General features: G+C 47.6%; 1 protein-coding gene across 2 annotated transcripts in view; it reads right to left on the bottom strand.

The window, feature by feature from the left end:
• Window positions 1–27,551, bottom strand: part of USP48 (ubiquitin specific peptidase 48) — a 725,601-nt gene that overhangs the window by 187,906 nt on the left and 510,144 nt on the right. For both annotated transcript variants that reach the window (XM_078642611.1, XM_078642612.1), the window contains exon 20: window positions 20,713–20,843. In XM_078642611.1, coding sequence (XP_078498737.1) covers window positions 20,713–20,843 — 131 coding nt within the window. The remainder of the gene's footprint in view (window positions 1–20,712; window positions 20,844–27,551) is intronic.

Raw genomic sequence — 27,551 nt, forward strand, 5'->3', positions numbered from 1 at the left:
TGCTTTCCAACTTTTGTGGAGCTGTGTTGGATAAGGCTGAGGGATTTCCTGGCTTATACCTCGATAAACTCGTCGTATTTCTCTTGGTGACACCTAGGCAAAGGCAAAGTTGTAAATAAACACCGTATAAACTTCCCTTATGTCAGGTACAAAGAAAGATAAGGTGGTCACGGGGGCAGGTTCTATGAACAATTTCCTCGTCAAAATGGTGAACAAAATCAACGATGATAGAAGGGCTTCATTGGGCAAAGGTGGTTCTCTAGAACATGATCTTTCTTCAGTAGGATTATCTACGGCGGAGACGACACCAGAGATTGAAAATAGCACTGAGTGTGGGCTAGGTGGACCTAATGTAGCTAGTATAGTAGTAGCTTCGATCCATCAGGCCCCCGATACAATAACGCTTGACAAATCATCTTCTGACTCTGAGGAAGAGGTAGAGGTAGCGGAAGAGAATAAAAGTGTGAGACCTTTTAGAACCTGTAGAAAGCAGCAAAGCAAGAGGGGGGGCAAGATCACCTATAGGAGAAGAGGGGACACTCACTTGCCTGATAGTCACACCTCCCCTAAGGTGACACTGAACGCAGAGAGTAAAAAAGAATCAAGTATTACCTTGAGCCCTGAGCAGTTTGGTTTGTTAATTAAAACCATAGAGGCCACTATTGATCTAAAACTTAAGGATTACCACAACTCCCTAGCAGTCAAACTGGACACCGCTAAGGCGGAGATAACAAGACTAGGAGGTCTGTTAGAACAGCGGCTGGCCAATCTAGCCAATCTAGCTAAGGTTAATCCCCCACTCCCTTTAACTAGCACAGTGAGCTCTGGGGCTGTAGGGAAAAATGCTGTTAAAGCCTCCAAACCATCTCATATGATCCCTCAGGTTAACAGGGCGGATAACAAACTTATTGTCCCTTCAGCTACTTGTCCCTTGCCAGTAGACACGGCTGCGAGACAGCAGAGGCCAGGTCTCTCACATAATACAAATGCCATACAAAGTAGGCGCAACAACTCTACTAATCTACCCCCGGATTGCGCCCCCTATGTCGTTGTGTTGGCAAATGCCCCAGTTTATATCCCAGGCTCAACCGAACCACACGAGGAAGCTCATGATTCCCTCAAAAACAAAGTGGTGGCTTGGCTGAGCTCCAAATGTGGTTTCCCTACAAAATTTGCCGGAGACATTATCACGACCAGGAGGGTAAATTGGATTGGTCCCTCGAGGAAAACTTGTAGAGGGGATTGTGTGGTTGTGAATTTTAAATACCCACAACATGTGGCCACAGTCCTCCTACGGGCAGCATCACTGATGGAGGACAGCAATGGTATTCAAGTGCGCCCGTTAGGGTATTTTTACAATCATGTCAATTTAACCTCTTCGCCCAGGCAAAGACTGAGTCCATTTACCCCGGTGGGGCCAAGATCGGCTACTCAAAGACCGTTTCAGGGATGCGATAATCTCTTTACTTTTGGACCCCCTATTGCAACTCACAACAGATTTGACGCTCTCTCAGGTCTCGATCTTTGCGATTGACGTGGTGCCGGAGAGGGTACAGCGGACGATGTTACAGTGGAATCAACATCTACGGTTCCTGTACCTTCTTCTGTTGTGGACTGTAATAGTTCAACTGAGATCACAACAGTTAAAGGGGATACGGTCAGATTGTTATCCTGGAATATTGCTGGTTTACGGTCGAAGAAGGGAGACCCAATTTGGGAGAACTTTGTAAAGCTCCATGATATCATTGCTATTCAAGAGACTTGGGACATGGAGTGTGACTATTGGTTGGATGGCTTTACTTCTTATTTTGTACCTGCCTTGCCTTCCCCCGCAGGCCGGAATAAAGGAGGTCTTTTGACGCTGGTATCGGTGAACATCAAGGGCAAAATTACTCTGATTGACTGTGCCTCTCACAATTTCCTTATCCTAGAGATAAATTTGGATGATGGCTGTAAATTGCTTCTTGTTAATTGTTATAATGCACCGAACGGTCACCCAGAAACTGTGCATTTTGCATGGTTAGCAGATTTTTTAAGTCTTTACAAGGACAAACAAACCACTTTGTGTCGATTTATATTAATGGGCGATTTTAATGTACATTTGTGTTCATATTGTGCTTTAGCGGATGAAGATGGGCCTGATAGTGTTTCCCCCCCTCACCTAGAACATACACAGAAGGGTCTGGTGCTCGAAAATTTATTACGGGAAAATGAGTTGTACGAACCAGAGTTCTATGATAAGAGTACACGGGTTGCCACTTACACGGGAAGGGCTAGTGATTCGATAATTGATTTTTTTTTTGTTTCATTAGGTTTCCTTAATTATGTGATTTCATATAATGCAATCGCTATGCCAATGAGTGATCATAATCCTGTGGGGTTGGAGCTAGTAAATAGCTCTTTCTTGTTAAAATCATCTGATACCCCCCGGTCTATATTGCCATTAAAGGTTAAGGATCAGGGGAGAAGAATCAAATGGGAAATGGTAGTACCTGAAAATTTTTTCTTAAATTTATCCAATTCAGTTTCTGAAGAGCTTAATGTGTGTGCCAACCCGTTAGCTGGGAACAAGGAGGCTATATCCTCCTTTGAAGGTATTTGCCGGTTCGTGGCTACTAGCCTCACAGCTAAAAGCCAGGGGGGTAAACATAAATCGGTGAAAGGCTGGTTCGATAATAATTGTAGTAAAGCACATAACCGCCTTAAGAAAGCACTGAATATTCGCCCAAGGGACAAAGCGCTAGTTACGCAATTAAGAAAGGATTTTACTATGGCCACTAAATTGCGCAAAAACGAACTAAAGAGTAATGCTTGGGAAGAATTAATGGATAAAGCCACCCTAAAAAACAGTGCTAAGTTTTGGTCAATTATTAACACTCCCCTACTTTCAGGTGACCAAAACTCTGCACTGGAACTTAATATATCAGAGGAAGACTGGCTTAGCCATTTTGAAAAAAATTATGATAGTAATAGGGAGCTGGAACCCTTTGTAGTCCCTACTACTGAGATTCCCCTGGAGCCCGTGAGTTTTGATACAATTGAGGTACTTAGAGCTATAGAGGACACGGCAGGACGTAAGGCCCCGGGTCCCGATGGAGTGCCAGCGGATATGTTTAAGGCAAATCCGCTGTTTTGGGCCAATATTTTATTGAAAGTTTTTAATGCTTCTGCTGCAGTGGGATTCCCTCAGACCTGGTCTTTAGCTACGATAGTACCACTATTTAAAAAAGGGCAGAGAGCAGACCCAAGATGCTACAGACCAATATCGTTGCTGGACTCCTCGGTAAAAATTTTAGGGAAGGTTGTCCTGGCGAGAATAGCCGCTTGGGCCAAGGGGAATAATATTCTGTCCGAGGCACAATATGGATTTAGGACAGGGAGGAGTACAGAGGATCAATGCCTCAATCTCCACCTCATAATTTCCAAATATACTAGAGCAAAAGGGGGAAGTATATTCCTTGGCTTCATGGACTTGTCCACAGCCTTTGATCTTGTCAATAGATCTAGACTGTGGGCAATGCTTCTGAAGATGGGCCTCGATAGCTCCTTGGTACACTTTCTGGCAGAGCTCCATAAAGATCTGAGAGCCCGCATCAGAATGACAACTGACGGAAAGTGTACGGAGAGCTTTAGATCAACTAGAGGGGTCCGTCAGGGATGTATACTGGCGCCAATGTTATTCACGTTATACGTGAACTCTTTGGAGGATGACTTAATGGCAGCCACAAAGGATATCCCAAGCATGGGGGGTGCACCAATTCCGGTGCTCCTCTATGCCGATGATGCGGTGCTAATAGCCAGGACCCCAATTGCCCTGCAAAAGTTACTTGACTCATTCGGTAACTTTATGTCCAGTCTTGACCTGGTGGTTAATAAGAATAAATCGCACACTATGTCAGCAGGATGCGGCAAATTTAAAGAAAAAACCTTCTTCTGCGACGGTGAGGTCATCACAAGCGTTAAAGTTTTTACTTACTTGGGAGTTATTTTTGATCAAAGGGGAACTTGGACACCGCAGTTAACATCAAAAGCGAACGCGGTGAGAAGTTCATACTCTGCAATCCTGGGGTTCGCAAAGAGATTGGGTGGAAAACCAATCGAGGCTATCCTGGCCATTTACAAAGCCAAGACCGCCGCGATTGCTAGATACGGGGCTGCAGTCTGGGGATATGTTAATTCTAAATGCATTCAGATAGAGGAAAACAAATTTCTTCGTTCTTTGCTGGGACTACCCCAGTCGACTGCTACTCATTCTTTACATCTTGAGCTGGGTCTGGGTTATATTCTAGATATAATTAATCTAGCTCCGCTTCTGATGTGGATTAAGCTCTGGCTAAATCCGAACCTTAGCCTTAACCACAGGATCATTAAAGATTGTCTTAAATTAGACCACAGGAGGGATATTCAGTGGTTGTCATATGTTGAGTCCCTGGCCGCAAAGCTGGGACGCCCTGAAATCTTCGATAGTCCGGATTCCCTGTGTAAAGCTGACTTATTGTGGGTGAAGACCAATTTCATCAGGTTACGTACGGCCGAGCGCGAAGCGGATGAGCTATGTAAACCCTCAGTGAGGGCACATGTAATGATAACCCTATCATTTGAATTGGCTCCTTACCTGGCAGTGGTCACTAATTCTTTTCATAGGTGGTTACTGTCTAAGTTCCGCTTTAATCAAATTTATATGGTTCTGTGGGACGAGAAAGATTGGTGTAAGCTTGAGGAGTCGTCCCCATGTAAATGTGATGGTTTTTCCACCCAGGATAATGCGCATTTTTTGTTCTTCTGTTCTTTTTATTGTGAACCTCGCATTCGATATTTAAAACCAATCCTGAAGGAGATGGGTTTCACGCAGTACAAGCTTGCACTGTTATATTTACAGATGATGAATTCCCCTGTAATTATGTATTGCACTGCTAGTTTTTTGGCTGCATCTGTTAGATGTAAGAGATCAAGGTTAAGATTGGAATTACAATTGAGGACAGATACCTAAATTCATGTCTACTGTACTGTTGAGCGCAAATTGTAATGAATTTTGTGTAAATAATGCCCTTTTAACTTGCTTTTTAATTCCACTTAATGTTTAATACCGTATTAATTGATTTTAAGACATTTTGAATGTATGATATATGTTGTAGAATACTTTTATGATTTTAATTAATCGAATAAAGTGGACTTTGACTTGACTTGACTACTATAGACAATTCTCCTAATTCTATCACTAATTTTCAGGATACCATGTTACACATCCGCTACTGGATGGACCACAATCATTTGAAGCTTAATCCTGGGAAGACTGAGGTGCTACTGATAGGGGGCATATTTATTAGCTAGAATATTTTACTGATTCATGTAGTGAGCATTTATATACAAGTGGGCACAACCAGTGACCCACAGAAAGCAAGACAAAACAGGTAAAAGCAGCGTGTGCAAGGGCGGACAAGGCGGTCTGTACTAGTATTCAGTGTTACAGACTAGAATTAATTTGAGCAAACCATTGTAAAAGACATTTTTGTGACTTTTTTGTGGAACATATGGTGCTTTCAGGTCGACGACGTTTCGATGCAATTTAAAGATACATGCATCATCATCAGGACAAAGAATAAATCATGTTTGTCTTGAGAGCTCATTCATCATAACATAGCCTCTAACATTTAAAAAAACAAAGTAATAATTGGGAAAAAGGAAGGGAAAAAACATAAATAAGTCTGGTTAGAATTCGAATATGCTAGGCATGACTGCATTTTTTGTTACGCTTTCGCGAGAGAATAAAACAGTGTGTGACACTATATTGAGGGAAACAAATCGTGACTTCGAATAGCTAGATTGGTTGGTAGCATCTAAACGAAATCAAATAATGGAGAACTTAGGTGAATGCATGCGAAACATGCAACGGAGGGCCATTGCCAATTTCAGGTATTGCAACACGTGACAGTGTTTAAAAGTGTTTAAAAGGGTTATTCGGCGCAGTGAAAGAATCGACGCAGTGAAATAAGTGCATGGGAAGTATTATTTCAAAGTGGTATACCTCCAAGGGGACCACGCTTATCTCCAGGTAATGATAGGGGATAACGGTCTGTTAATCCACGATTCTGTCTGAGCGGGTAAAAAATGAGTGTTAAGGGACCATTAAAGATTGGGAGCCAGTGCCCGCTGGGTTTGAAATAGTAATTACTCACTCACTTATGCTGGTAGAGCCGGGCGCGTTTGCGCGGTAAACAATTGGATAGCTGGGGGAGCTGAAGAGATTAAAAGGAAGGACGGGAAAAGGATTTAGAATGAGGGAATCCCAGATATTAAATAAATAGATAGGCTGGCGGGTCTCGAGGAACTTACTAGGTACAATGGAATCCTTCGAGGCATGCACGGCAGCGCGGTGCTCCGTCGGGTTTGTTTCTAGCGGGGAGGAGAGAGAAGATCGTAAGGTATACGAAATGGCTAACAGGGCGTGAGTACGCTAGGGAAGGAGGTTCAGATACCAGGTGTGACTTACTTGATATTGCCTTGCTTGATAGCAGGACGGATGGGGTTCTGGCGGCGATCGCTGCCGGGATGTGGGAGGGGAGGGATATTTTAGGACAGGGTACGAGAAATCGAAAAGGGACTAGGGAAAGTGATGGGGGTTACGATTGGGTGGATGGGGGAGCGGCCATCTTGGAGTGGTGTTAGAAGAACCACTTGGTTATGGGAAATGTGACAAGTGAGGTGTATATCAAGTGACTTATATACTTATACACGATAAAGGCAACTAATCATTATTTACAACAAAATCTAAAGACTCAGGAGAGTTCGTGCTCTTCATTAGAAGGTCCGATGTTGGTCAATCATTACAAAAGTGATGTCCAATCCTCGACCCTGTTCAGGCCTTTTCATATACTGTCCGTTCTCAGGATCCAATGTAATTCCTCTTTGTTCATAATTTGAGAAATATCACCTCCCCGAGGAGGGGCTTTGATCTGTGTGATCACAGTCCATGTAAAGTCATTTTCAGTGTGGCTTTTTTCCAAGAAGTGTTCCACAAGAGGCGCGTTGGCAGTTTGACAGCGGATCCTACTTCTGTGTTGTCCTATCCTCAATTTAATCTTCTGGCTTGTTTGTCCTATGTATATCAGCATGCATGGACAAAAGATTGCATAAACCACATTTGAGGAATTACAATTTGTGAAATAGTGTCTATCATATTTAATTGTGCCAAAAGTAAATGTCTTTCCCTCAATAGTTGAGTCACAGGAAATACACTGACCACATTTGGCATGGCCCTTGAGAGTTGGTAAGTCCCACAAATCATTGAGAGTATTTCTGGTATTTGGTTGTGGAAGCGAGGCACACACTAAGTGATCTTTTATATTCTTTGCTCTTTTGAAGGCAAACAATGGTCGTTCTAGGTTAAGGGCACCGGCATTTAATACTGGCCAGTGCTTCAGGACACTTTTCTTAATAGCATTTGATGCGGGGGAGAATGTTGTTACACATGTGATTCTGTCTTGGTTCTTCTTGCTGTGGGGTTCTAGAAGCGTCTCTCTGGGACAGTACCATGCTCTTTTTAATGAATGTCGTACTAGTTTGCGTGGGTAGCCCCTTTGTCTAAGCTTGGCGCTCAAGGTTTTTGCTTCTGTTTGAAGTAACAGTTTCTGCGGATGCGTAGAAACTGCGAATAGGGTAAGGAGTCTCTAAGGGCACGAGGGTGGTGACTGTTGTAATTCAGTAAGGTATTTCGTTCTGTGGGTTTTCGGTGAAGACTTGTTATAAGTCGGCCTTCAGTATGTTTTATTTCAATGTCTAGAAAAGGTATAGATTCCTTGCTGCTAGTCATGGTGTATTTAAGTCCTCCACTGTTGTTGTTCAGCCAGTGTAGGAATTGTTTTAATGATTCATCTGAGTCAGTCCACAACATGAAGATGTCGTCAATGTACCTCTTCCACAGGGCAATGCCACTGTGGAAGGGGTTCGATACATTTAGTATGTTAGAATTTTCTAGGTGATCCATATACAGAATAGCCAGGTTGGGGGCAAAAATAGCCCCCATAGATGTTCCGCGGACTTGACCGTAAAATTGTCCCTCAAATAGAAAGAAATTCTTGGTTAAGCATATTTCCAACAGTTGAAGGATGAAATTAGATGGAACATTGTGGGGGCGAGGGCGTGTGTCTAGAATCTTCTCAATCACACGCAGAGATTCAAATTGAGGTATATTTGTGTAAAGTGATTCCACATCCAGCGTGCACATAGTGCTGGATGTGGGATCAAAAGGATACTCTTCAATGAGGTTAATCATCGACATTGTATCCTTAATATAGCATGAGGTGGTAGGGACAAATTGCTTAATAAAATGATCGATGTAATGTCCTAAGGGCTCCAATATGGAACCACAGCCAGAAACTATGGGGCGTCCTGGGGGATGTTCAGAGTTTTTGTGGACCTTGGGTAGGCAGTATATGACTGGGATTCTGGGGGCCTTCGCATTAAGAAACTCAAATTCCTTTTTTGATAAGAAACCTGCCTCTAAACCATCATTGGTAACTCCAGATATTAGTTGTTGTATTTCTGTTGTCGGGTTGCGTGGCAGTTTGCAATAATGTTCATGATTGCCAAGTTGTCGCAAGATTTCATTTTTATATTGGTCAGTTTCTTGAATTACAATCCCCCCACCTTTATCTGCCGGTTTGATGACTAAGGACTGGTTGTTTCTAAGGGTGGAGATAGCATTTTTCTCCTGAATAGTGATATTGTAGGGGATGAAGTATTTTTTGTTCTCTAGGAGGGCTAAGTCATTGAGAACTAATTTCTCGAAAGTACGAATTTCTGATGGGACCATACTGCCTGTTGGTGAGAATTTTGAAGAATGTTTAAAGGGTGTATTGGCGACGACGTTTCGACATAAATATGTTTTTTCCCTTTGTTTTTTCCCTTCCTTTTTCCCAATTATTACTTTATGTTTTGTTAAATGTTAGAGGCTATGTTATGATGAATGAGCTCTCAAGACAAACATGAATTATTCTTTGTCCTGATGATGATGCATGTATCTTTAAATTGCATCGAAACGTCGTCGACCTGAAAGCACCATATGTTCCACAAAAAAGTCACAAAAATGTATTTTACAATGGTTTGCTCAAATTAATTCTAGTCTGTAACACTGAATACTAGTACAGACCGCCTTGTGCGCCCTTGCACAAGCTGCTTTTACCTGTTTTGTCTTGCTTTCTGTGGGTCACGGGTTGTGCCCACTTGTATATAAATGCTCACTACATGAATCAGTAAAATATTCTAGCTAATAAAAATCCTCTCCGGCTGGACAAAGGACATACAAACTATTTAGTGTATGTTTATCTGTTACGTGATCCTAAAATACTAGGGTCTTCTGTTCTGTGAAATAAACTACTGCCCAAGGACCCTAGTGCTATTCCTTTTGGGTTTTCCCTTGTTGTGTTAAACACACTGATAGGGGGCAGCCATGTCTTCTGGGGCCCTCACTACTGGCCAGCAGAGCTTGGGCTTTCCCCTAAACCATCTCCCTCTGTGAAAAGTCTGGGGGTAACCATAGACAGAGATTTATCCCTGAAAACCCAAATAGGGACAGTGTTCGCAACATGTTTCTTTCAATTACGAAAGATTTATAAGATACATCACCTGCTTACTCACGCAGCATTGATACAGGTGGTGATAGGGCTGGTATTGTCTCATTTAGACTATGCTAACTCAATTTACCTAGGGCTCCCATCCTGTCTGACTAAGCGGCTTCAGCTGGTGCAGAACCAGGCTGCAAGATTGATCCATCAGCAGCCCAGGTGGCACTCTGCCAGACCTCTTATAAAAAAAACTACACTGGCTTCCACTGCCTCAACGATCTGCATTTAAGACAGCTTGCTTAATTTTTAAAGCCCTAAATTGTCATAGTCCCATATTTATCAATAATTTGCTATCTAGGTACACCCTACTCGGGATCCTCGCTCCAAACATCTACACTTGCTAGCCACTCCGAAATTCAAGCGGAAACGACATGGTGGATGCCGGTTTGCATATCTGGCTCCACAGCTGTGGAACTCGCTTCCCTTGGAGATTCGATCCTGCACAGAATTACTGCGGTTCAGGAAACTTCTTAAAACTTGGCTATTTAAACAAGCACACGAGTAGTCCTGCTTCAGTATGCGACCAGTTCAGAATAGTGCCATGAAACCTTGGTCTAAGTGCGCTTTACAAATCTGTTATAACATAACATAACATTGACTTAAGGCTTTCACTGTCTAATAACCTTCCCTTCTTAAATCAATTAGGGAGTCAAGTTTTTGACAAGCTCAATCTTAATATTCTTTGCTACCTTCATCAGTATAGAGTTCACACCTGGCACGTTACTCCGGGGCCCATACTCTTGATATGTCAGCTGAAAGGGCATACAGAAACCAATACTTTTATTGTCTGAGGGTCTCAGATGTAAATGTTTCACAAACCTCACAGTCTAAGCTTTGACACTGTCTTACATGTGCATGCCTGAAGAAGTACTCACATAACACAAACTGGATTGCTATGGCTGCTCTTCCGGCACATGCTGTTCAGCTAAGTAAACGGAGCTCTTAATTGCTCCGCCTGAGGCCTTTTCTTTGGGGATTTGGAACCATCAGCGGCTACTGGGTAGTGTTCAGTGTAGGTGCTGCCATTTATTACTTCTACCCCGAACCACCAATACTAATGCACTTCAACTGGACAATCAAGTTAATCTGTTTAAACACTGTAAAAGGCAATTGAAACTGAGCAAACAATGCTTACTCTAAAAGGTGGTAGGGATTACAAAATCACATATAGCATTATACTGTATATACACAATTCAAACTCAGTGCTTTATATTTCAATATATGACTTATTTACAATTAATCACTAATGCCTTATCTGGTACAGACATGATGTAGCCACAGATTCCTAACCGTAGAATTTCCCAGGCGTCAAGCTGGATCCGGAAGATTTTTGCTCCAGCAACACCCTTGCGCGCTGGTAGGTGGCATTGGTCGGCTCCATGCGACGTCGTCCATGGCGCCACCTCAGCACGTTGACGTCTGTTACTTTTCATGACTTTCAATGCCAGGATTGCTGGGCCATGAAATGCACTCACAATGAAATGTTTAGAACAACTAGGGCCCTTAAAGGGATCAGCCCTGACACTAAAAACCTGTCTGCAGTGCAGGGACGATGTGTGGATCGGTAAGGAATCTGCAGCTTGATCATGTCTCAACCAGATAAGGCGTTACCAAAGTTAAGTATCTTGTCCATCTGATAAAGACATCTAACCACAGATTCCTTACCTTCGAATAGATACCCAAGCAATACCATCCTTGAAGGAGGGACTATGAACAAGTTTAACACAGGATTGTCTGCAGGACAGAGTGGCCAAAAAGCCGTCCCTGCGGACTTGAATGTCCAGGCAGCTATGCTTAGTAAACATGTGTAGTGATGCCCATGTTGCTGCGTGACAAATGTCAAGCACTGGAACCCCACATTGCAACACTGTGGTTGCAGCCTTAGCTCTGGGGGAATGAGCTCTTAAGCCTTCAGGAGGATGTTTCTTGGCCAGAGCGTATCACATTTTTATGCAGAGGACGACCCATCCCTAGACAGTCCTCTTCTGCCCGGTGCAATCTTTCTTGATCAAACGTACCACACAAAGAGTTTGCCGTCCACCCAGAACTCTTTAGTTCGGTCAAGGTAGAACAACAACACTTTTTATGGGTCCTGATGGTGGAGTCACTCCTCCTCTTTAGAGGGGTGCGGAGGAATGTAGAAAGTGGGAATGGCGACAGATTACCCCACATGGAATTGTGTTACTACTTTTGGAAAGAAAGAGGCCCTAGTGCAAAGCACCAACTTATCAGGGAAGATGTTCTGGTAAGGAGGCCTGGATGACAGAGCCAACAATTCGCTCACCATACTGGCAGAAGTTACGGCCACCTAAAAGGCTATTTTGATGGTAAGCAGTTGGAGCGAGCAGTTGGAGCGGGCAGTTGTGCAGGGGTAGGAACGGAGCACACATGAGGAAGGCGAGAACCAAATGAAGGTCCCACTGAGGAACGATGAATGGGGCAGGTGGTAAGATATGTACAAGCCCTTTAAGAAATCTATTTACAATAGAGGATTTAAATAAAGAGGGTTGGTCTGGCAGCCTCAAGAAGGGAGACAGGACTGAATGATACCCTTTAAGGTTGGCCAGAGTAGAGCCCTGCTGGGCAAGGCTAAAAATAAAGAGAAGGACTTGAGCGAGAGAAACAGAAAGAGAATCAAGAGACCTTTCTGTACAATATTTTACAAATGTTTGCCAATGGCAGGTGTACACGGTCCTGGTAGAGGGACGCCTGGCTGCCAAAATAACATTGCAGACTTTGGGAGGAAGGTCAAATGTTATCAAATGACGCTGCTCAATCTTCATGCAAGAAGGCATAGAGTTGACATGTTCAGATGGGGGACACTACCCTGCTGCTGCCAGAGAAAATCATCCCAAATGGGCAGCCTGATCGGAGGATTGATGCTCAGATGGAGAAACTCGGGATACCAGATTCTATGTGCGCAGTCCGGAGCCACAAGAACGACCTGGTCTGGTCGCTCCTGATCTTCTTGAGCACTCTGGATAGGAGTGGTATTGGCAGAAAGGCGTACAGGAGGCCTGAGCTCCACTCAAGATGAAAAGCATCATAGAGCGAGTGCCACCTTGGTAACTCCAACGCACAGAACTGCTGACAATGCACAGCAGAGGCTAACAGTTCTAACCAAGGCTCTGACCACTTCTAAAAGAGACCTTACACCACCTCTGGATGGAGACGCCATTTGTGACCCACGAAGAACCGACGGCTGAGTTTGTCCGCCCTGGCGTTCAGGGAACTTGCCAGGTGTTGAACTACCAGGGATATGCTCTGCTGTCCCAACCATGCACAGAGAAGCAGGGCCTCTTGACAAAAGGGTCTACGACCTCACCGCCCCCTGCTTGTTGCTGTACCATATGAACACCTGAACCAGTTTTCCCTTGACGGGAGGAAGAAAAACTTTCAATGCCAAGCGAAATGATCAGTGCTCGTCCTCTGACTTAAATCTCTCCCTGATGGCTGCCCCATCCCAGGAGTGACATCTGTAACTACTGTGTGATCTGGATGGCGAAGGGAGAGGGGTCTGCCTCTAAATCAATCACGGTTGGTCAGCCACCTCTGCAAGTAATGTGCAAGTTTCTCCAAGACCGGGACCATGTCGGAGAGATTCCCCTGATGCTGCGCCCATTGGAACTTCAGGTGCCACTGAACAGCCTGCACATGCCGTCTGGCATGTGTCACTAGCAAGATCAGAGTCAGTCTCACTGAAACCCAGGATAGAGGCCGAAACATTGGAATCAGACTGTATATCCAGGACGCGCTGCTCAGGAGGATAGGCCTAAAACTGCACTGTGTCCAGAACAACTCCGATGAAAAGGAAAATCAGAGAGGGAGTCAGGTGTGACTTTGACACATTGATAGTGAACCCCGATGAAAGCAGGAGGTATGCCATAGCCAGTCGTCGAGACAGGGAAAGGCTGGCACCCCTGATCTGCACAGAGGAGCTGCAACCACCACCATCACTTTGGTGAACAGGCGCGGGGCGCTGGTAAGGCCAAAGGGGAGCACTGTGAACTGAATGTGCTCATGGGCAACCGTGATCCGCAGGTAACACCATAGGGCTGCCAGATCGTGAATGTGAAAAAAGGCGTATTGCAAGTCTAGCAACACCATCCAGTCTCCGGGGTCAAGGGCAGACATAACCTGAGCCAGAGTGAGCATTTTGAACTTTTCCTTTTTGAAGAAGTAGTAGAGGGCTCGAGTTCTAGAAGAGGATGGACGGCCTTGTCCTTTTTCAGGAGCAGAAAGTAGCAGGAATAGCAACCACAGCCTACTTCTTGTGATGGAACCCACTCTATGACTCTCTTAGAAAGAGTCTCCTGACTTCCTCCTGAATCAAATTCAGGTGGTCTTTCGTCAGTCGGTCATAAGTTGGAGGCTTGGAGGGAGGGGTAGTCTCAAAGGGGCGAAAATCAAATTGGGGGTGGGGCAGGTGGTCAGTGAGAGGCCCAAGAACTTGGCTGTTGCCCATGAGTCCTTAAAGTGCTCCAGGGTCATGTCTGCCTGGTCTCTGAGGAGACGGGTGCCATCAAAGGCATGTTCATAAGGGAAGCCTGGACATCCACAGAAAAGCCAGAAGTTCTCAGCCAGGCATGGCATCGAACAGCCACTGTCGATGACATCGCTCTGCCCAGCGAGTTGGTGGTGTCAAGCCCACAACGAATGGTGAATGTTTGCCGCATCTCTCCTGTCTGATACTGCTTAGGAGAGAATGGCCAGGGCCTCCTCCGGGATCTGAGGTAGCACTTGCGCAACTGTTTCCCACAAAGAGTGGGCGTAACGGCCCAATCGGCATGCAGTATTCACCGACCGCAATGCAAGGTTGGCGGAAAAAAAACCTTCTTGCCACAACTATCCAGCCGCTTGGATTCCCTGTCCGGGGTGCGGAAGGGAACATGCCTTATGAGGTAGAGGCTTGGTCCACCAAGCTCTCATGGGGTAGGGTGGTTGGTGAGGAAGTACGAGTTACTTACCTTCGGTAACCGTGTATCTGGTAGAGACGATTCTAGCCGCAGATTTCTTCACATAGAATTATCCCCAGGCGTGAGACTGGACCCGGAAACTTTTTTTGCCACAGCATCGATGCGCGCCCGGGTGACAGTACCACGTGACTCCACCCTGACGTCCTCCGCATTCGTGACGTCAGCGAGGATACATAAGTCCCACCGCGTTGCGCCTACGTCAGTTTTCTTCAGAGAACTTTCCGCGTCATTACGCGGAGCCGTCACAAACAAAACTGTGAGAATACTGGAACAGTGAGCGAAAACCCAGCGATACAGAAGGGAAAGAAACAAATGGTGAAGAACAGCACCATCCAGAAAAGAGCCAGGTACTGAGGCACCAAGATCTGGAATGAAAGAACAGGGCATTACTACTGGAAAGCAACCCTGCAAACAAAGACAACAGCCTCCACAGAGCAGAAGCACGTGAAAATACACAGTAGACCAAGAAGGCTGTAGCCACCGCCCGGGACAAAGGGAAACCAAGGTCAGAACGCAGAGCAATGACCAGTCAACCTTAGACAATACCAGCAGGGAGAAAATCTCCTGAAAGCCATGGTCGAGACCAGCTAAGGCACCACAACTCCAAGGACCGTCAAAGACAGAAATGCAAATAACAAAGGGAAGAAGAGGCACTAGCGAACCCCACACTGGACCCCAATGTGCAGGGATGCAGAAGTGCTTATAAAAGTCAAGAATGGAGCAACAACAAGACGAGCATCCCCAGAAGGAGGGAGTACGAAAAGGCACTCGCCGAAGACCACCACCCGGAGGCAGGCGAGTGCAGAAGACCAAGAGGGCCTTCGCAGAACGGGGAGGAAGGGCGGGCCGTGAAGGAATCTGCGGCTACAATTGTCTCTACCAGATGCACCTTTACAGAAGGTAAGTAACTTGTACATCTGATAGAGACTACTAGCCGCAGATTCCTTCACGTAGAATAGATACCCTAGTCATACCCAAGGGGAAGGAAGGTCTGCGAGAGGACCTCCCCATTCCACGCGAATCCAGACCCTGACAGGGGAAAAAAAATCACTCCCCAGGAGGTGTGTCCCCATGACAATCGGCGGCCCCGCCGTCACCAAACAGGAGAAGGAAGGCCATATGAAAAGAGATCATCAGCCAATGTACCATGATCCTCCGCCGGAACCCCCAGGCACAGGCAAGACGAAAGGAGACTAGTAGCCATTGTACCAGGTACCTCCATCGGAAGCCCAGGTACAGACAGTACAAAAATAGGCCAACAGCCGATGTACCAGGGACCTCCACCAGAAGACCCAGGTACAGGCCATACAAAAAGAGGCCAACAGCCGATGTCCCGGGACCGGCAGCGGAGGTCCCCGGTACAGGCAAAACAAAGGTAGAGAAGGTCAGCAGCACATGCACCAGATACCTCCACTGGAACCCCCAGGCATTACCAAAAGAGACCATTAGCCAATGTATCAGGGACCTCCAAAGGAAGGACCCCCAGGGGCAGGGAATAGGAAAAGAGAACAGCAGTCAATGTACCAGGGACCCCCACCGGAAGCCCCAGGTATAGATAACGCAAACAGGATGCCAAGGGAGAAGAGCAACCCAGAGACCCAAAGGAAGAGAGCCAAACGAAGGCAAGAGCCCTCCACTGGGAACACGCCCGGTGCGGAGGGCAGCCGGACTCATCCAACCGGAAGTCAACCGCCACAGCAAACAGCGACTCAGTAATAAGGCGGGTGAAAAGAGTATACAGTCTCATACGCTCCCGAAAGCCAGAAGCAGGGGCACCAGGCCTCACTCCAAGGCCCCTAGCCGGACCAGAAGAACCGGCGGACGCCGCCGGGTGCCTAACCAGGAACCGTCCAGGAAACAAGAAGAGAACAAGTAGGACCAACAAAGTCGCCAACACAGGAGATAACCCTTCTGGACACCAGACAGGGTACCAGGCCAACAGCAAACCAGAGGCAGAATGCCGCCAGACAGAGGGCCAGCCCAAGAGCAAACCAGAGGCAGAACGCAGCAAGACAGAGGACCAGACCAGCAGCAAACCAGAGGCAGAACACCGCCCCACGCCGTAGCCATCTAAGAAACGCTCCGGCGGCATACAGCAACACCAAGAAAGGAAAAGAACCCGCAAGGAGAAGGGCACCCTTCCCAGGGTAAGACAGGCTATCCAATAGCTACAAATACCCCAAGTAGGGTAGGACACGGCCCAAGAAGTATTGGAACCACTCTTAGGGAAGAAATCCCGCATCAAAGAACAAAGTAGAAACCCCGCGGCACAAACCACAGAAGGCTTAGTAAGCAGCCAAAAAGAACACTCTTGCCAACGGGGCCGAACCCCAACTAAAGAGGTAGGCCAACGCAGGGCCCGGAGTGCACAGTATCTTTCACAGAAAGTGTAACTTGCACCCCACAACAGATTTCAGGAGCAGTGGGATAACACCTCCCAAGTAGACTTGAAGGATCAACAAAACACCCACAGAGGAGGAGGAGGACAAAGCCCCACCGGAAGACATCGGATGGCTGAGTCCGCCAGAGTATTAAAACAGCAGGGTCCCGTCAAAGGGGAGGTCGACCAGACGCTCCCTAAGAGTTTCAGGAAAAACAGCATTGCATAGCCAAGCATGGCAACGGAGAGCCACAGAAGTAGCCACAGCACGGCCAGTAGCATCGGTGACACCCAGAGCCGCACGAAGAATAAATGCGGTGAACTCTTTACCAGTCAACACGAGGGCCCGCAGATCAGCACGGGTACCCTCATGAGAGACACAAGAAAGAAGTAACTCCACCGAACCCCACAGGCTAGAAGTAGCCCCGGTCAACACACACAAAGTGTTAAGAGCTCTCAAGGCAGCACTGGAAGAAGCGAAGACATTACGCCCCCATGAATCTAACCACCAGGCCTCCCAAGACAGAGGGCACAACACTACAGGCAAACATGGTAGAGCGTCTTGAGTAGAAGGGTGGAAAGAAAGACAGACTGGGTCATGCGGAGAAAGCCGATGGCGTTGCAGAAGCGCCTGAGGCACTGGATCGCCCGTGGCAGGGCGCTTCCAGGCCCCCATAAGAGAAGCATAGAGTGACGCCTCAAAAGGAAGGAACCACTCCCGGCCACCAGAGCCCTGGTGGAAAACCCCCAAGAGATGGTCTTTAGAAAATGGAGTGACAGGTTCACCCAATCCTCAGAATACCAGCAGCCGTGGAAATAGCCCGAACAAAGGCAACACTGGCTTCAGAAAGGCGCCACGGAGGGGAAAGCAATTCCTCCATTAGAGACGATCGTAGACTGAGCTACCGTTCCCCGATTCCAGGGGGGAGCGGCCAGCCACCGACCTAGTGGAGAATCCACAGAGGAATGAGGGACCGAGGGCCTCAGAAGGAGAAAATGCCGGTGGAGAAGCCAGCCCCGAGCCCAGGAAAGAAGGGTTCGAGGATATTGGCTGTGAGGACAGCGAAGAGCCTCCTCTAGAAGATGCCGGCGAAGAGGCAACTACAAGGCACCCTTCCTCTGGGAAGGAGCATATCGACAGATGATAGACCTCCAGAGACGAAGGGACTGCAATAGGCGAATCCAGAGCCCGGTGCCAGCACGTCTCTGTGGAGGTCGTAAGCGGCGCCTGATCGGCGTCATGTGGTGCCGGAGGGGCCATCCGTGGCGTCAGCTCGGCCTCAGACTGAGCAGCCGCCCGTGCCGAGGAGCGAGGTGGACCCGGGAAGGCACCCCAAGACCCCGTCTCGACCTGTGACTCAACCAGAGCCAGGGATGGAGGCTCCTGGCACTGAACCAACGCCAGCTCCACCTATGGTGAGGCAGCTGCCTGCTCAGAGTGCCGAGGGGGACCCGGGGGCAAGCCCGGGGTCCCGGCGATCACCTGCGACACCACAGGGAGCCCCGTAGGGATTTGCGGTGAGACAGGGACGCTAGGCGTCGAAGAGGGGAGCCCCGAAGGACCACATGCTGACGGGGCCACACTCCCACGACCTGGAGCCGAGATCGCCGGCGACTCCGCGGAAGTCCCCGCATGAGGCAAAGGATCCGCCGACGTCTCAGGAGGTGGAGATAGGGCCAAAGAAGCCTGCAGAGCCGCAGCGTAGGCTGTCATTTGGGCCCTAGTTACCTCCGCGCCGGGAAACCGCGGATAGGGAGGGGACAGGCGGGGTTGCATGTCCCGGAGGGAGCAGGTGCCCACCGTGAAAGGAGGACAAGGCCTCGAAGATAAACTGAAGGACCTACCAGCCGGTGAGCCACGCCCTTGGGGCCGCGGTGAATAACGAGGTCGCAGACAAAACCGGCGGTTCCTTGCTTCCGAGGCAGGGGACGGACAAGGAGAGGACCCCGACCTGGACAATCGCGCCAACAGCAACTTCATCCGGCGCTCCCGCCGCCACTGGAGCTGGAGGTGCCGGCCTGCGTCACAGCTCTCCAAGTCCCGGTGCCAATCCAGGCACCACACTCAAATTGGGTGAAGGTCCGTCGCCGACATGGGACGCGCACAAGAGGTACACGTCCCGAAGCCCGAAGGCAGTCGCACACGCTGCATGAGGTCTACTGTGTGCCTTTTAACTTTATATTGTTCCTTATATTAAAAAACGGCACAATTTGCCTTTTTTAGTAGTGTAGTAACTAAGTCCATCTGGCAGCTTCCCCAAGGAGATGGGAACGATTTTCCCAGGGCTGCCAAATATTTTTACAGGTAAAGAAGAGCAGATGGTAGAAAACATATTTACTATGCTGTGGCCCTCGGATTGGTTCACCCATAAAAGATGTGAACCCCTGACTTATTTACTAGGAGAGCTCTTGGTAATGAGATGTCAGAGCACGAGGGGTTTTCCTATTTCAGCTGGAACAGCCTATCGGTACATCATTTTTTCACCCATCATTTCATTGCATATAGCCCTAAAAGCATAATGTAAAGAAACACTGTGGCAGAGAGCAAAGAACAAAAGCGCTAAAAGAAGTACTCACAATTGAAAAGGGAGAACTAGACAATACTGCATCAATGATTAACAGAGTTGCATTGTGGCCTTTGTATGGGGCTGAATCTTCTCTAACGTTTACATGTAAATTTCTCTGCTCCTTTTCTTGGTCCGGTATGATTGGATGATGTGGTGTTCCACAAACATTTGCTGCTGTTTTTTCATTTCCCTTTCTAGGACTTTGCTTGGAAGAAGATCAAAGATAGACTAAAAGTAGGTTAGTACATTTTGATCTTGTAGAATAGCTTTATATAGTTCTGCTATTTCTAGGCAGTGAAAATCCTTTCGAGAAGCATCTCAGGAGTTGTCTACTAACAAAAAGATAACATTTAAGAACACTTATTTCTCCTTCATTTCTGGATTGCAATTTAGTAGACAGTCAGGCATCACAAAGTAATTAATTTTGCACAATGCGCCCCCTCAAGTTACTCGCACAAAAACTAAAACGCGAATACTCTTAAATGTACGTAGGACAAGTATCTAATGACTAATCGGAAATAATTTGTTTTGGCCATGGTAAGAAAAGAAATTGCAGGAGGTTTGTTTTTTCTAGTATTTCAGGTTCAACCTAGATTGAGGAAGTGGTTTCTCTGTTTGGTTATTAAAAAAGCCCTGTAACGACATGGAACTTAGTATTGAACTTGCTTGTGGCGAGATGCTGTATGTCTTGATGTTAGGTCAGAGCCACGAGGTTACATCTTGTAACAATTTCAAGTATAGATATGGATCAGGGGGAACATTTACAAAATATATGCAGATGTAATACTATTTCATAGTAATAAAGTGCTCATCAGTTTGAAAATCTGAATGTGTAGAAAGTGTTCAATGTTAGTGATTAACCAGTAAGTTTATTACACCAATTTATTTAGTTTTAATGTACCATGATTACTTTACCTTTTAGCATCGCTGCCATTGATTTGTAAACAGAAAGTCCCAGCAGTAATAGAACACGGTCTGCACATCTGGAGCATCTATAAAATGCCATAATTCCCAATGCATTTACTGTGAAATCTTAATGCACGGAAGTGTAACTTGGGCACTGTTGTGTGGTTGACAGAAGTTGGAATGTAAGAAGATATATAGCATTTTACTGGGTTAGATTCACAATATTAAGGAAAAGTGAAATGAAAAAAAACAGTACTTACTGGGCTCTGAAACATAAAATGTGTTCACCCCATTATCCTTTGTTTCGGTTACTCGAATGACTTTGATTGAATGATCCACAACAAAGAATTTCTGTATCGTCTCCCACTCAGTGGGCCATATTAGAGCTATACTGTGCAAAGAAACAACATATGCTTCATGAAAATGAAAAAGCCAGATCTTCAACTAACAATGTTGCCTAATGGGAAACTCTTAGTTGAAAAGGAATGGTACACAAATGCAATAAAATTGGATTCATTCATATAGTCAATGTTAGTAGCAGTGTCTACAGCTATTGAGTTAGTAAACACATTATTGATGGGCAAATGTGTTTTTAGGTGCAATAGAGAAAAAGCGAGCCATTCGAAAAGTAGTATACAAGTTGCTTCATCACTTAGTTCAATATAAGTTAATTAATTTCTCCAGTGTTCATATTATCTTTTCACAGACTGCATATCATGAACCATCTTTCCAGACTGCAGAGAGCATATGAGAATTTTAGCAAAACAGGCTGATCGGAGAAGATTAATGGTCTCCCATTGAGACCACTGATCTTCTAAACAATGCAGCTGAGATCTCAGGTGAAACCTCACACTAGGTACAAGGAGGATGCAAGAGGCCATCGGCCCTAGAAGGGATAAAATCCAATGGGCAATAGGAAAAGGAGTACGCTGAAGGTGGAAACATTTTTGAAAAATGGTAGATACTATATTTTCGTGGAATCATTTCTTCTCATTATGTATTTAACATCGCTGCTAGACAGCCAAGTGTTTGGACAGGCGTTGTCTTGGATTTCTGGAGGTTGACATGAAGGCCCAAATGATCCAACAATGCGGCAGTGGTTGTTAAATCCTGAAGCACATTATCTATCCTGCGAGTTTTTAATCAACCCATTGTCAAGAGGGGGAAATGAGGATTTTCATTTGCAGTCAAGAGCCTCAATCAAATACACAAACTTTGAAAATGTCTGAGGTACAGATATCAAACTGAAGAAAGATTTCTGCACTGGCAGTGGGAACTGCGTAATGTGAACCTCTGGAATTTCCTGTGCTTTCTTGTCACTGGAATGTTGAAGTAATCATCCTGTAATTTCATAGTGCACATCTACCCTACTTTCATAAGTGGATAATATATCTGGTGCAGAGCCAACACTGTGAACTGCTGTCTCTTGATACATTTATTGGCTTCTCTCTTGTTGAAATGTAATCTGAATTCTTGCTTGGACAATTTTGAGAGCCAAACAATATTTCAAATATATGTCTTTGCCTCCTTGAAAGGGAGTAACGACTTGTACCTCACAATTTTGCAGAAGAAATATTACTTAAATCCATTGTACCTACAAATGAGGTTTTAGTGTAGGAGTTTGATGCAATGAAGAAGACGCTTTGCCGAGTTCTTTGGGTGCCCGGACTACCCTGCACCGAGCAGGGAGCATATTTTCATTTCACGGATCTCGTTGTGCGGGATGCACACATGTCGTGCGAAGATCAGGCCACCCTTTCATTTGATATTTTCTATCTTAGTCGATTTACTGTTTCACACTATGGGCAGGAAGAACACTGCAAGTAATTCTGTTTCGACTTCTAAGGGGGCAACTAGACTATCCTAGAGCATGCTGTGAGAGTAGTTTCCAAAGCAATTGCTTTGACTGAGAGAAGGTGGTCGTTGGAAGGGGCTGGTCCTTCTTCTGCTTGCAACCATATACCAACTGTTGTTGGGGACTCTCATTTGACTGTGCAAGAGCCTGCCCAACAGAGTCTGCTGTCTACAGTTAACTTAACCCCCTCACCTAATGAGCTGCCGGTTGAAAGAAAAAAAAAAGCTGAAACTTTATTGAGGTGTTCTGGGGGCAGAAAATAGGCTAAATCGAAACCTGGCATGAAAGAGATTTTGGGAGAGTCTGATTTCATGAATGATCTGTGTTGGGTTTGATTCAATTTTGAAAGCAACTCTCATGCCCTTTGCAGATTGGTTGAACAAATACATTTTTACGGTTTCTTACATTTGCACTACCATTGGTGACTCTCCTATTGGTATAGAGGGCGCTCCCTCAGTTCCCCCTGTGGTTGGAAGCAATGGCTCTATTTTGTCTGTAGGTGCCAAGCAGATGGATAATGGAAATTAACAGACCTTCTTCCCTGTTGCCTCCTGAGCCCCAGCAGTAGAACCCACCCTACATTGCTTCAGAGAACGACCCTGTTGCACTGGTATGTGGTTGGCTTTGGTAATTCTAACCAGCAGACTCACTGTGACGATAATTTTCCTTTGACGCTGGATGTATTGAGTCTACCTCCCTCTTCTTGTCCGTATGTAGTAGTCCTGGCCAATAGCACAAGTTACTTACCTTCGGTAACGAAATATCTGTAAGAAACAGTAATTAGTGTTAGATTCCTTACCTTAGAATATCCCCAGGCGTCAGACTGGATCCGGAAAGTTTTGCGTAGCAGTAACCCTGCACGTCGGTAGGCGTCGTCTGCGGCTCCGGGTTCGTTGTCGTGGTCGCCGGAGTACTAAGACGCCGCCCTCACGCGCTGACGTCAGTTCTTGTACATAGCTTTCCGCGCCAGGAACGCAGAGCCATGCCAGAGACCGACACTGGTGCCATAAAACTAGGGCCCTCAAAGGGAAATACCTTAACCCTAGATATCGGTCCGCAAACGGGGAGGATGGGTGGGGCGGTAAGGAATCTAACACTTACTACTGTTTCTTACAGATATATCGTTACCGAAGGTAAGTAACTTGTGCATCTGAAAGAAACAGGTTAGTGTTAGATTCCTTACCTTAGAAAAGATACCCCAGCAATACCATCCCCGGTGGTGGGTCTGCGGACCAAGATCACACCAGAAAGTCCTGGAGAATGCAACGGCCGAAAAAGCCATCTCTCCGGACTTGGCTGTCCAGGCAGTAGTGTCTAGCAAACGTGTGCAGCGAGGCCCACATAGCTGCCTGACAGATGTCCTGCAAGGGGACTCCCCGACCCAGGACAGTAGTAGCAGCCGTGGCCCGAGTGGAATGGGCCCTCAGGCCAACAGGGGGCTCCTTCCTAGCCAAAGAGTAACAGATCTTGATGCACAACACGACCCACCGAGAGATGGTTCGTTTGTGCACCGTCCGTCCCTTCTTCGCACCCACGTAACCAACAAAGAGCTGGTCGTCCACCCGGAACTGGCGTGTGCGATCTAAGTAGAAAGAGAGCGCACGTTTTGGGTCCAGACGGAGGAGCCTCTCTTCCTCCTTGGAAGGATGCGAAGGCGGATAGAAGGAGGGCAAAGTGATGGACTGCCCGATGTGAAAGGCCGTAACCACTTTGGGCAGGAAAGAAGGACGAGTTCTTAAAACAACTTTGTCCGGATGGACAGAAAGGAAAGGAGACTTAGAATTAAGAGCCTGGAGCTCACTCACTCTCCTGGCAGAGGTGTTGGCAACCAGGAATGCAGTCTTAAGAGTCAGAAGACGAAGAGGGCAATTGTAAAGTGGCTCGAAAGGAGCGCACATCAGATAGGTTAGAACAAGGTTCAAGTCCCACTGAGGCATCACGAAAGGAACAGGAGGGAACATATGCGTGATGCCTTTCAAGAATCTATTTACAACAGGGGACTTGAAAAGAGAAGGCTGATCAGGAAACCTCAAGAAGGCTGAAATGGCAGAGAGGTAGCCCTAAGAGTGCCCAGAGCAGAGCCCTGCTGGGCAAGAGAAAGAAGGAAGAGGAGAACCTCTGAAAGGGGGGCAGAGAGAAGATCCACAGCCTTTGCTGTGCACCATGCCACAAATGTGTTCCACCTGCAGGCGTATACCGATTTTGTGGAGGAACGCCTGGCTGCCAGAATCACATCACAGACTTCGGGAGGCAAGTCAAATGGCCTCAACTGCCGCCGCTCTATCTCCACGAATGGAGGTGGTGGCTGGACAGGTTCGGGTGGAGGACCGTCCCCTGCTGCTGCGACAGAAGGTCCTCCTGAAGAGGCAGACGAATCGGGGGATCGACTGACATGCTGAGTAGCTCGGGATACCAGTATCTTCGTGCCCAGCCCGGAGCCACAAGGATGACTTGTGCCCGGGTGCGCCTGATCTTTTTCAGCACTCTGGACAGAAGTGGTATAGGCGGAAAAGCGTAACCCAGACCGCAGCTCCACTCGCGACGAAAAGCGTCTCCGAGCGAGTGCTGCCTTGGAAATTCCAACGCGCAGAACTGATGACATTGCGCGTTCTCTTCGGTGGCGAATAGATCTAACCAAGGCTCTCCCCACTGCCGAAAGAGTCCTTGCGCCACGTCCGAGTTCAGACGCCATTCGTGATCCATCATGCACTGGCGGCTGAGTTTGTCCGCCCTGGCGTTCAGGGAACCTGCCAGGTGTTGAACCACCAGGGTGACGCCCTTGTGTTTTAGCCATGTCCAGAGGAGCAGAGCCTTCTGACAAAGGGTCCACGACCCCACCCTGCCCTGTTCGTTGCAGTACCACATGTCGGTGGTGTTGTCCGTGAACACCTGCACTACACTATCCCCGGACAGAGGGAAGGAATGCTTTCAGTGCAAGCCGGATCGCCCGCAGCTCCAGAAGGTTGATGCGGAGCTGGGATTCCACCGGAGACCAGAGGCCTCTGATCTCCCTATCTCCCATGTGGCTTCCCCATCCCAGGAGGGATGCATCTGTCACTACTACGTGCTCCAGTTGGGGAAGGGACAGAGATCTGCCGCTGACCTAATCGCGGTTCGTGAGCCACCACTGCAACTGTTGCGCAGTGCCCTCCGAGATCCTGTAGTCGGACAGGTTGCCCTGATGCTGTGCCCACTGAAACTTCAGGTCCCACTGCAGAGCCCTATCCGCCACCGGGCGTGATGCACCAGAAGGATGCAGGAGGCCATCAGCCCCAGGAGCCGCAGAGTCAACCTGACCGAGACTCAGGATAAAGGCTGAAAGACCAGACTCAAAGCCTGAATATCCCGAACCCACCGTTCGGGGGGATAAACCCGAAACTGCGCTGAGTCCAGAACTGCTCCGATGAAGAGGAGCTTCTGGGAGGGGCACATGTGTGACTTCGGCACGTTGATGGAGAACCCCAGCGAGTGCAGGAGGTCGGCCGTAGTCTGGAGGTGGAGACGACTGTTTGGGGCAAGCCCGCCTTCAACAACCAATCGTCGAGATAGGGGAAGACTGAAACCCTAATCTGCGCAGATGAGCTGCGACCACCGCCATCACTTTCGTGAACACCCCATGGGCGCTGGACTTCTCCGGAGGAAGTTGCGGACGCTTCTCAGATCCAAGATAGGGCCTAGGTCCCCGTTGCCCTTCTTGGGTACCAGAAAGTATTGGGAATAGCAACCACGTCCTACGTCTGGCCCAGGAACGCGCTCGATGGCCCCCTTGAACAAGAGGGCCGTAACTTCCTCCTGCAGAAGTTGCAAGTGATCCCCCGTCATGCGGTGGTACTGCGGTGGCATGGCTGGAGGGGTCGCCTCGAAGGGGAGGGAGTAGCCCCTTCAGACGATTTGCAGCACCCACCTGTCCGATGTGATGGAGTGCCAGTGGAGGAGGTGATGGCGAACCCTGCCACCCACTGGCGTCGAATGGGCCTGAAAACTCGGAGGATTTTGAGGCAGATGCTGCGGGGGCCGGTGTGGACTGACCTTGCCGGTGTCCCCCGGCACCGCCACGGCGGTTACCATGTCCTCGACCACGTTGAGGTTGGTTCTGCGGCCTGTGGCTAGCTGGACGTGGGGGGGCGCCACTTCCTTGGCCCTGAAAGGGAAGAAAGGCCGAAGGCTGCTGGCGTTGGCTGAGGCCCAACGACTTGGCTGTAGCCCTGGAGTACTTAAAATGCTCCAGCGCGCTGTCCGCCATGTCGCTAAAGAGGCGACGGCCATCAAAGGACATGTCCATAAGAGAGGCTTGGACATCGCCCGAAAAGTTGGCGGACCTCAGCCAGGCGTGGCGGCGAACTGCCACCGTCTTTGCAATCGCCCTAGCTAGCGAGTCCATGGTATCCAGTCCACACCGAATAGAATAACGTGCTGCATCCATTCCCTCCGCAAGGGCTTGGGTAAGCTTTGCCTGGACCTCTGCCGGGCACTGCGGCAGCACTTCCGCAACCAAAGAGTGGCAGTAACGGCCCAAAAGGCAGGCGGTGTTGACAGACCGCAACCCCAAACTCAGTGAGGAGAACAGTTTCTTACCGAACTGGTCGTACCTTTTGGATTCCCGATCCGGAGGGGCGGTCGGGAATGCGGTCTTGGAAGTTGAGGAGGTGATGGGGGGGGAAGCCCGCCTAGCCTTAGACATCAAGGCCCTGCAGTCGGGGCACGACTTGTCATCATGGTCGGCCCCGAGGGAATAAAGGTGGGGGTCGGTAACCAACATCAGTCGGCAACAGTCGTCGCAGGGTTTGAACCCGGGCATCCCTATCAGCACCGGAGTCGAGAATCGACTCGAGAAGTTCCAAAATAGATCGAAAAAGTTAGTCAAAAAGTGACTAGGAGTACTGCTCTTCCCGGATCTACGCTTGCTGGCGCGGAAGAAAGAAGAACTGATGTCAGCGCGCGAGGTCGGCGTTTAAGTACTCCGACGACGTCATCCCGACGACGGTCGCGGAGCCGAAGACGACGCCTACCGACGCGCAGGGGTACTGCTACGCAAAACTTTCCGAATCCAGTCTGACGCCTGGGGATATTCTAAGGTAAGGAATCTAACACTAACCTGTTTCTTTCAGATATCTAAAAATTAGCGCAAGAGCATACAAGTGAACAGTTGATATATAATGTGTCACACTGGCTATGTTAGCATATGGGATTCAGCACTGCACAAAGCAACCAAATATTAATGGCCAGAAGAGTAGACTGGGTTTG

Source organism: Lissotriton helveticus, chromosome 5_1 (genome assembly GCF_964261635.1).
Source record: "Lissotriton helveticus chromosome 5_1, aLisHel1.1, whole genome shotgun sequence".
Classification (NCBI taxonomy): domain Eukaryota; kingdom Metazoa; phylum Chordata; class Amphibia; order Caudata; family Salamandridae; genus Lissotriton; species Lissotriton helveticus.